The 10,522-nt window shown below is 45.0% G+C and overlaps 1 protein-coding gene and 1 long non-coding RNA gene across 2 annotated transcripts; one reads left to right on the top strand and one right to left on the bottom strand.

Moving 5' to 3' along the window:
• Positions 1 to 1,420: 1,420 nt before the first annotated feature.
• On the bottom strand, positions 1,421 to 4,491 carry LOC119291594 (nuclear transcription factor Y subunit A-7-like). Its single transcript, XM_037570376.1, has 7 exons — positions 4,322 to 4,491; positions 3,404 to 3,461; positions 3,157 to 3,282; positions 2,845 to 2,957; positions 2,683 to 2,751; positions 2,146 to 2,319; positions 1,421 to 2,000 (listed from the first exon to the last, which is right to left on the bottom strand). Exons 2-7 carry the CDS (start codon positions 3,426 to 3,428, stop codon positions 1,773 to 1,775), a joined length of 735 nt encoding a protein of 244 aa, XP_037426273.1. The 5' UTR covers positions 3,429 to 3,461; positions 4,322 to 4,491; the 3' UTR covers positions 1,421 to 1,772.
• An 863-nt stretch (positions 4,492 to 5,354) lies between these two features.
• On the top strand, positions 5,355 to 10,246 carry LOC119293940. Its single transcript, XR_005143261.1, has 4 exons — positions 5,355 to 6,051; positions 6,135 to 6,215; positions 6,322 to 6,400; positions 9,929 to 10,246. It is a non-coding gene; the product is annotated as an uncharacterized LOC119293940 (long non-coding RNA).
• The last annotated feature ends 276 nt before the right edge of the window (positions 10,247 to 10,522 follow it).

Below are 10,522 nucleotides of genomic sequence, written 5' to 3'. Positions count from 1 at the left end.
TGCATGCAAGCCATCTGGACCAGACGCCTTAATGTCGCCAATACTAAACAGGGCCTTTTTCACTTCCTCAGCCGTATACGGTGCAAGCAGTGCTTCATTCATATAGTCCGAAACTCTAGCTTTCACTTTATTCAAAACATTCAGGTTTGGATGTACAACTTCAGATGTAAACATCGACTTAAAATAATCAGAGATTAGATTTCCCATGGATTCTACATTTTCCTTCCATACGCCATCATCTCCAAGAAGTTTCCGGATCTGATTTCTTCTTCTTCTAGTAGTCGCAAAATTATTGAAGATGCTTGTGTTTCGATCTTCATATTTCAGCCAGTTTGCACGGCTCTGTTGCACCCAATATATTTCCTCCTTTTCCAGAGTTTCTTCAATGAGAATCAGAATTTCTCGTTGCCGATCTGCCGCCTCATCAGTAAGGGGCCCCGATCGTAGACTTTCAAGCTCCGCCTTGAGTTTCTTCAGGCGGCGTTGTGGTGCACACAACACCGTCCCATCCCTTGAGTGCAGCTCTTTATGTACTGCTGTTGTACGCTTCGCAAACGAGTCCAGGCATGTGTTCTCCCAGGCCTCAGTTACCCGTTGTGTAACATCATTTTCTTGCAACCACCTTGCCTCAAAGCGACGGGTTCCAACAGGTGAACGGTTGACAGCATTACCATCACCTTCCAAGTCCAGGACCAAAGGACGATGATCTGATTTAGAATGCTCAGCATTGGTTATGGTTGCATTCGGGAATAGTGCATGGAACGCACCATTACACACACCTCTGTCTAACCTTTCCCTCAGTCTCCTCCTTCTCCAAGTAAATATTTCACCCGCATATCCCATGTCCTCCAGTTGGCAATCCACCGATGCATCTCTGAAGTTTTGCATCATCTGACTTAGGACGTGGAGCCCCTCCTTCCTCCTCATGGGAACATAGAATTTCATTAAAGTCCCCGATGACCACCCAAGGCCAATCATCTGCGGCCTAAGAGATCTCAAGTACTCCCAGGATAGGTGTTTATCTTCCCACTTAGGCTCTCCATAGAACCCAGTTAGTCTGCACATAGCTTCTCCCAGGCCATCTATAGCCACATCAATATATTTTTTTTGTACATTCAGGGCTTGTATCACAACCGGACTACGCCAAGTTAGGAGGGGTAGACTCCCTTTGTTTTTGCTGGGGCAGGGATGTAGACTCCCTTTGTTTTTGCTGGGGCAGCATGTTGGCTGTTTTCCCCCGCGTGCCGTGTAAGCGCTGACTCTCTGTTTTGATTTCGTTATTATTGCTATGGAACCGGGGCGAGAGCCCTTTTCCTCTAAAAACAGATCTGAGGCTGGGTGTCTCATCTCATCATCTCTGAACCTGCCACTTCCAGAAGGAGCAACAACTGCCGACACTCAAGTCGTTTAACTTCATGGCTCAAAAGAAACACCACCACAGGCGCAATGCATCACGCCGGGAATGGTTATTACTCCAAGTCAGTACTAATATCATACAGGATGGTCATTATTACCCCAACAAAGTGACAGGAAAACAGTTCAAGCAGGCTCCAGCTTAGCAGCACCTGCCATGCCACACAAACCTACCACAACAAGAGAACCGGCAGCTGCAGCTGCAGCTGCAGCGTCCCCAAACACAACGACCGTCTACCAAACCCCCAAGTAACAATTGCAGACTCTAAATTCAGTTTTACAATATCATTGGACCGAATTGACGGTCATTCGCCACACACATAAGCCAAGGATGATTTGCCAGGGGGCAAAGGCCCGCCCTAGGCGCCCCCTCTTGCGCGGTAATGGAAGTCACCGGACGGTAAGGTGTGGTCGTGCTTCGAGAACATGCCACCACCGTCTGTAGGAACGCCGGCGTGGCCAGATCTTGCTGATGCATTGCCGCCGCCGGAGGCCGCCTCGGACTTCTCCTTTGCGTTGAGGAACCGCCCGCCTGTCCCCCGAGCCCGCTTCATCGCGTGCTGGTGCCGGGACTCGTGGAGGTACGGCTGAACAGAGGCATGAATATTATGTTATGTAGAGTGCATGTGGACTAAATTCATTTCTACTACATGGAAAATAAACCAAAAGATGCCGATGGGGCCAACGATAGTACTTGTGTTTTTAAAATGAAATCATGCATAAAAATGATACCTTACGGCTTTTGACCAGCTTATTTTCAGCCTCTAATTTTGCGCGGAGCTGTCTCCTTCGGAGAATGGCATGGTATTGCTTCGCGTTCACATAAATGGGCTCTTCGGCGGCAGCCGGTTCAATTGGCAGTGGCACTCGAGAGGATGGTACCATACCCACCATCTGGGGGTGCATCTATTCAAATTGTTTTGCACCAGATAAAGATGAGTTAGTAACATCGAAAGGCACCATATTAAACCTAACAAAAAGAATAGAACCAATCTGCGGTGGGGATGGAGATTCTGAAATAAAAATAAGTTGCCGCCACCAGTATGCTGCTCAACATTGAAAATTTGACTTTTAAGTGAAATTGGTGTGATTAAACACAATCATGTTTAGTTGCCTTGTCTCAACAGTCATTCCAGTTATACCTAAAGCACATGCTTGCACACAAAAATCCAAACAGTTGCCGAAGGTATAAGCAAGACCGTCAAGCACAGAAAAAAAAATAAGGCCAGAAATTAGTGAGGGAACAGGGATGACAGAAATATCACTCACAATAGCATGTGTGCCATAGGCTGCCACTGCACCACCATAGTAAGGATCAGCATATGGGTATGATATGGCCTGAAAAAGCAAACATCTTGCACAATTCACATGCTCGCCATTCAACAAACACTTCGAATTCAGAAATTTTTAAGCATCATAATAGAGACTTACGAAGGGATGAGTGCGGTCAGGTTTTGGGGGTGTGTATGCTGTTTCTGAATTGCCCAGAGACAAAGCCGACATCATCTTGCCTTCATCACTCTTGGTGTAGCCATCGCGATTACCTAGTATTAAATACAAGGAGGAAACAAATGTCATCTAACTTTGATATGTAAGTGCACATCAAGGTCCTCAATCATCAATATCGTTCTTTCCATTATTATTTTTGGAGACTACTCCATTCTGTATTTCCAGGAGAGATGATATTACAAGATTATGGAATAGTAATTCAGAAAAGAAATAGTTGGCAGGTCTAGGGCGAACCAGATTGATCATTCTGCTCATTAAAGCTTCCTTCACTCATCCCGGACACTTCTTGAGGAGAATCGCTAGCTGAGGACTCGCAGTTAGGCACTTGCTGACCAAACTGAATCATGATTGTGCCATTTTCTGCCAGAGGAATACAAAAAGATGTTATAACTCTAATAGCAGCAGGAAATCAGTATATACAGCACATAGCCAGTCAAGTAGGATAGGATAGTGGAACTGAAACATTAGAAGTGAAGAATACCATGCATATTTTGCTTGCGTCTCATCTCATGGGTTTCTACTCTTGCTCTCAGTTCAAGCTGTCCATGTAAGTAAGCAGCAGGTCAGTAACAACAACAGAATAAAGTGATACTGTCCAAATAATACATTAAACGCTGAAACATGAAGATATACTAGTAGAATTGCTCCTCGCAACTCAAAAAAAAGGATCACTGAAACTGGCCGCGTGCACTTTAAAAAATTAGATTCGGTCGAATTTGACATGATGCACATGTCAAATGCTGTACTCACTGAATTATATGCTCGCACATGTAAAAAGAAAAAATCACACCAGCACTGTGCATCAACCTGGTCCCTGAATCAGAAATTCTGATCCTTAAGGCAAGGTGTACTAATAACTGAGTATACAAACTCTGAGTAGATGATTTGCTAGTCCCCCGCTAGACAAATCCGAATCGCTCATTTATAAGCTCAGGGGTTCTCTTCTCCCCACTTACAGCTGTTAAAAAAATTCAGACAACAACAGCTACTTTGAAGAAATAGCTGCAAATCACAACAAATTCACAGTCAACACTCCATCTAAATCCTCCAAGCAACAAGATTTCAGTTTACCCCCAGGTAATAGTATTGCTAGTACTACTACTATCTTTCTTAACTTAAACTATAACAGAAGGCTGTAGACACACACACGAAAACACAGTTGAACCGCAGCAGAATGCACCCACGAATCTGAGCGGCAAATCGGCCGAAAAACAATTGAAACAGCAAGAACCCAGTCGGATCCAGCAGGAAACCGGGCAGACGGCCCAGGGAACCGGTCAGCAATGGCAGGAGGCCGAGCTCGGGCAGGGGCAGGCACAGAGCCGGCGCGCCCGCCCGCGCCCCGGAGGAGAAGCAGGGGAAGCGAGTGAGAGGCAGCGGAGGAGGAGGAGGAGGAGACCTGCGAGATGTGAGATGTGGAGGGAGCATGTCCCCCTTCCGGCGACCCCTCCTCCCTTGCCGCTGCCTCCTCCGCAACTTGCTCCTCTCCTCTGCAAGTCTTCTCCCCCTCTGTTTCCGTTTCTCTCTCTGCTTGGCTTTTGGCTTTGGCTTGGTTGGAGTATTTCTCTGTTGGCTTTATCTCCCCCTCCAACTGTCCACTCACCTACCAGACCGCTGAATAAAATAACCCACAGCCCAGAAGATAGAACAGTGAGACAGAAAACGAGATGCAAAAAAATCTCGCAACATAACCCACAGCTCCGGAGTAGTAGGGTTCGAAATCACTGACGCGATTGCATCGGTGACTCGTTAACCCCAGGGTCGACCAGACCTTCCAGTTCACCGGAGTAGCAAGGCACGCCACGCGCATCACTTACCGTGTCGGTTTAGCAACCCCGGCTGCTTACGTGTCCCGGATCGATCGCGGTTTCACCGCCCGGCGAAAGATTAACTGAAGTGACATGACAGCAATGGCTTGCTTGGGAGGTGGATCCGGAGACTAGTCTGGGAGGGCATATAAAAATGCAGTTGGAAATGGCCCGGCTCGAGTGGGCACGTCGACGTATTTTATTTATGCTAGTCTCCTCCCGGCCCGAGATGTTTGATGTTTTCTCGCTTGCTATTGCTGGCCGGGAGTAGATTATGGTTGCCACGCTATCGGCGTCATGTTTCTTTTTTTCAAGATCGCTGCTACGCTTTCAGTGTCATCACCACGTAGTAGGGGAGGCCCGCGCTGCGCTGAAGAAGCGGCAGCCGTTCTTGTCGCCATCCGCCCCTGGATGTCGCTTTCAGTTTTTTGTAGCAGCGGGGCTAGCTGGGGGACGAACGTCGCGGCCATGGCGGCGGACGGGGCTTGCCTGCTCCCGTCCCGTGCTCCCATCGGTGCTCCCGAAACGTTAAAATCGCATCGAACGGCTGGGCCAATTTTCCTTCTCCGTCGTCTATTTTTTTTAGGAAACAATTCGCGGATCTCCCGTATTCCGTCGCCTCCCCCCGTATGTATTCCCCTTCGTCCCCTTTCTTCCCCTTTCGCTCTCACTTCCGACAGCCGACCGTGGTCCGCGGGGAGCGAAGGCATCGAGTGAATCCAGCGACCGCCCTCCGCTCCCGTCGCCGCACTTCCCAGTCCCTCCCCGCCTTGCCACCGCAGCCAAGCAGGCAGCTATTGCACAAGCTCAAGATTGAATCAGATCGGACCTAGGCCATGGCCTCGAGCAGGTGTGGCGCCACCCCCGTCGCAGATGCCGGCCCTCTCCAATCTCAAGACCACCTCCCCCTCCTGGTTTTGCTCCTCCTGCTTGCTGACCTTGACCCCTCCCTGTTCGATCCAGTTTGTTTCTTCCTTCTTCTAATTTGTTGTCTGCTGATTGGATTTGTTCTCAGACCAAATTGAGGCGGCGCTGTGTGTCCATCACCGACGAGGTAACGGTCGCGGCGGCCGCCGACGCCTAGACCGTGGCGACCGTGGCGGCTGTCGCCGGCTGCGACTTGGCTTCCTGGCAGCGCCTTTGCGCGTGTTCCCTGCTAGTATAGCAGCAGTAGAAGCTAAGCAGCAGCAGAGGCGGACGCGGACGCTGTGCTACTGATCACTAAATTGAGGCGGTCAACTATTCTACAGCTGAAAGACGGCAGATCTCACAGGCCTTGAGCTGACCGTAGTTTTGTGAGACGTACTAATGAAACTGTTTGGTCTGTACTAATGCTAGCCTCACGTTTGAGTCTGGATATGTATCAACTGCAACTCATTCATTTGTATGATACTATTTGAGCAGGCCTATGCTAGTACTATAAGCATCTCTTTCATTAAGTATTGGTGAGAACTCTGCTCACGCCCGCCGAGGTCGCCATGCTCGGTGAGTGACCCTCTCTGATGGGATTGTCTAGCACAAAATGTTGATCATGTTCTCTACTGGTTGAATGAACTGATTTTTAATTAGCTGATGTTGGTGATATTTACAGACAGCATGAGGCCAGAAGACGTGGGTCAACAATGTCAACGCCGGCGTTGTCAGTGATTAACTACAATTCTGCTTGTGAGGTTAGATATAAAATCTATGCCATTGGATGTTGGTCGTACTACAGTTTGTACCTGATGCTAAGTATTCTTACAACAACATAGTTCATATTGCTTGTTTAGCAGTAGACATACTAGAAATCATAATACTATTATCGATTTCACAGAAGTTGAGTGTTATCGTTGTTTTGCGACATGTCTTTAGATGGAGTACACCGGTGAACGAGTTGACAATATTTACAGTGCATGAAAGGTAGAAAAAAATTGTTGCATTCCATCGACAGTCACATGAACAAGTAAGAATTGCAAGCATGGTCATATACTCATAGGTTCTAATAGAATTGCAAGCAAATACATGAGATAAAAATCTGTAACATCGATTAAGCTGGCTTCTGTTGATGGAAGAATAGTAGATTCTGTCCTGGCATCATCACAGGGGTAGAAGTACCACTCGTAGGAGTCTGTTGTTGGAGGAATGATAAGTTTTGTCCTGGCATCATCACAGGGGTAGAAGTACCACTCGTAGGAGTCTGTTGTTGGAGGAATGATAGGTTTTGTCCTGGCATCACCACAGGGGTAGAGGTACCACTCATAGGAGTCTGTTATTGCAAGAGTGATATATTATGTCCTGGCATCATCATAGGGGTAGAGGTACCACTTGTAGGAGTCTGTTGTTGGGAGAATGATAGATTTTGTCCTGACATCATCGTAGAGGTAGAGGTACCAATGGATTGTCGCAGACTTGAGTTGTAATGTGCTAAATAGGGGTGTACAAGATTGGCCGGAGCTCCCATATGACCCTATGCAAGTAAATAGCAAAGCTTAGGTCGCAGAGGATTGAAAATGAAAAAAAGTTAAAAAGAAGACTTCTTTTACCATTTGGGTTTGGTTGTACTGTGGTAGATACACAGGCATTTGGTTTGCGGAAGGCATTTCAGGTCGTAGTTGTAAAGAATTGGCTGTCTTCTTTTTCTTCTTCATTTTTGCTTTCTCCGAGCCACCAACGGATCTTGCTGATCCTGGTATAATACTTTCTCCCAAATGACCCTAAGAAGATTAATAGCAAAGCTTAGCGTCATTGTAGTTTGAAAATGAGAGAAAGTTATATGTGTAGACTTTTTATACCATTAACATTGGGTTATGTGTAGACACCTGATTTGTGAAAGGCATTTCAATATTTTCTCCCAAATGACCCTAAGAGATTAATAGCAAAGCTTAGCGTCATTCAATTTTGAAAACGAGAGAAAGTTAAATGGGTAGACTTCTTATAGCATTAACATTGGGTTATACACAAACATTTGATTTGTGAAAGGCATTTCAGGTTGTAGTTGGAAAGAATCATCTATCTTCTTTTTCTTCTTTGTTTTTGCTTTCTCCAAGCCACCAATAGGCCTTGCTGATCCTCGTGCAGTCTTGTCCTTGACCTTCATACCTTTTGGCCTTTCAAGCCCCTCGTTATGTTTTGAAACTCTACTAGAGTTAATGTTCGTACCTGCAACCATAAAGTTAAATGTAAGTCTTAGTTTGAAAATACTGTATGCAACTAGTAGCATAGTATATAACTTGTATGCATATACCTTGTGAAACTGAGGAGTTACCCAAATTCGGACTTGGATCTGGATCAGTTCTAATTTTCAACTATTTTTCCACATCTCGTGCTAGCTGCTCTGCGCATTTAGCTGCCATATCATAAGTTTCATCTGACTCTGTGGCACGAGCAGCTATGTGGATAAACATTCTGCATAAGTCCTTATAGAAGCTACACATTCTTGCTTTTAGATCATCATGCAGATTGCGATTGCTTGTTATCTCGAGCACTTTGGCATCAATTGTCCATCTTCTCAATATACGTATTTCTGCCATACACTAGAGCCCACTGCTCCCTTTTCTCAAATAACCTTTGCAGCCATGTATTGTCACGTAGTCCATACTTGTCTATCATTCTATTCCACTCATCTATAAAATCGTCTTCTTCCTCAATATCATATATACAATGCTGAAAATCAGCATTGAACTTCTTGTATTCTTCAACAACTCCTCCTAGGTGCTTGCAAGCATTTTGATTCATATGCCACACACAAAGTCTATGATGAGATTGAGGTAGTACTATACCGATTGCCTTGGCCATTGCTGCATCTTCATCAGTCAGAATTGTCCTTGATATTTCCCAGACATAGCTGTTAGGAATGTTCTAAAAAGCCAACCAAAACTTTCAGCAGTTTCATCATACAGAAGTGTGGCACCAAAGACAACAGTTTTCTTGTGATTATTAACCCCAACAATCAAACCAAAGGGACGTCCATCATCTAGTTTCCTATATGTGGTGTCAAAGCATATAACATCACCAAATAATGCATAGTCTGAGATCATTTTGGAGTCAGCCCAAAAAATATTGGTTATCAGATCATCCTCATCAATTTGAATTGAATAGAAAAAATTGGCATCTTCTTTTACTTTCTTCTCCATGTATTCCAACACTCCCCCTGTGTCAACCTTTTTTGCTTGAAGTGTTCTCTTAGGGTACAAACGATTTTTCATATCTTCGGGTGCAAACCCAAGATTTGGAAGTCCACATGCTTTTTTGGCCATAAAATCAATAGTTGCTTTGTTCGAAATGCCTACAGACTTTGCGACCTCGGCGTTTGCTATTTGTGCTTCCGTCACCTTCCTTTGGGATCTTAAGTATAAGGCTATGTCTCCAGTAGCAAGATTATGATTATGTGCAGCCTCAAATTCGTACACATAATATAATCCGTCTTTAAGACTTATCTTCATATGGGCTTTACATCCACATCGTGTTTCAGGCCTACTGTAACTGAAAGAATCCTCTCTCTTATCTTCTGCGCGGAATCCTGTCAATTAAAATAAGTATCTTAGTGATCCAAAAGTAATAATATAACCAAAACAAAATACAAGCAGGCCATACCTTCACGGGAGCATGTAAATGTTCGTTGTTGTATGACAGCAGAATTCTTTACTTTATGTTGACTCCCTCTTCGGATGCTAAAACCAATGGCTTTTGCATACTTGTTATAAAAGGAGTAAGCTTCCTCTTCAGATAAAAATTGCATGCCAAGCTTTGGTACCCTTTCATTACTGTAATCTGTTGCATTGCTAGGAGCAGTTTCATGCACATCCTATATGAATCACTATTCACATTAGTTCATATGCATATGTAGTGTAACTCTTTAATCCTCATAGTCATACTACGTGTCTTGTCTAGAAGGCCGCACTACTGGAATACTAAATGGAAACTAAACTATTCTACAACGGTCGGAATCTAAATCAATTGGAAATGGACATAATGTTAATTTTTTCAGACTAATATAGATTAATGATAAGAAAAATTAGACATCTGATTTTATTACATGTAGAACGCTGTGAATGGATACCAGATTCTTGCATATGTACAGTCGAAATTACATGAATCACCTAACGAACTAAGTTGTGCAAAACTGCTATGCCCAGTGTGTCTACATGGTTGTACAGTAGATTTAATCAGATTTGAATAGATCTTATACAATCATGATTGGTTGATTTGTTTGTTAATAGGGAAAAGCAACCAGTTCAACAAGAAGGGCAGGAACAACGAAAAGAGATCAAGAAGAATATGAGTCAGATTTCTTACTTTTCGTCCTTCAGATTCATTGTCCTGTTGATGGTTCCCATAGTTCGTGCTTGAAGAAGAAGCCATAGGGGACAATAGAGCCCCAGTCTGCTTGATGTTTGCAGAGTTGATGTTCTCCCTGAAATTAATTCATCACAATCAGCTGCGATTGCAATTTTTCTTCTTCCTGTGATTTAAGATACCTCTGTTTTATGGGATGGGTGTCCCTGCTTTTTGGCGCGCAGAAGTGAGATTGGCGGTCATTTTCCCTCCAGATTTTTGTGCGGGCCTTTTCCATATAGAATCAATCGCGAGTATTACACCTGCGGGAGAGTAAAATACGGGATACGTGGTCGTTTCCTTGTTTTTTGCGCCAGAAAAGGGACGTGGGGAAGGAAAATTGGCCCAGCCGTTCGATGCGATTTTAACGTTTCGGGAGCATCGATGGGAGCACGGGACGGGAGCAGGCAAGCCCCGTCCACGTCGCGCAGGCGCCACTTGTGGCAGGGCTCCGAGGTGACTCACCGCACCCAAGGCCC

The sequence above is a fragment of the Triticum dicoccoides genome, chromosome 4B, assembly GCF_002162155.2.
Source record: "Triticum dicoccoides isolate Atlit2015 ecotype Zavitan chromosome 4B, WEW_v2.0, whole genome shotgun sequence".
NCBI lineage: Eukaryota > Viridiplantae > Streptophyta > Magnoliopsida > Poales > Poaceae > Triticum > Triticum dicoccoides.
This window is presented reverse-complemented; position numbering and strand designations above follow the sequence as displayed.

Bases quoted from the DNA above. Each gene is read 5' to 3' on its own strand.
- LOC119291594 (XM_037570376.1), bottom strand. From the start codon at position 3,428: ATGAGACGCAAGCAAAATATGCATG. The intron at 3,283-3,403 runs GTATTCTTCACT...TTCCTCTGGCAG, and splicing joins ACGCAAGCAAAATATGCATG to AAAATGGCACAATCATGATT. The intron at 2,752-2,844 runs GTAAGTCTCTAT...TTGCTTTTTCAG, and splicing joins CTGACCGCACTCATCCCTTC to GCCATATCATACCCATATGC.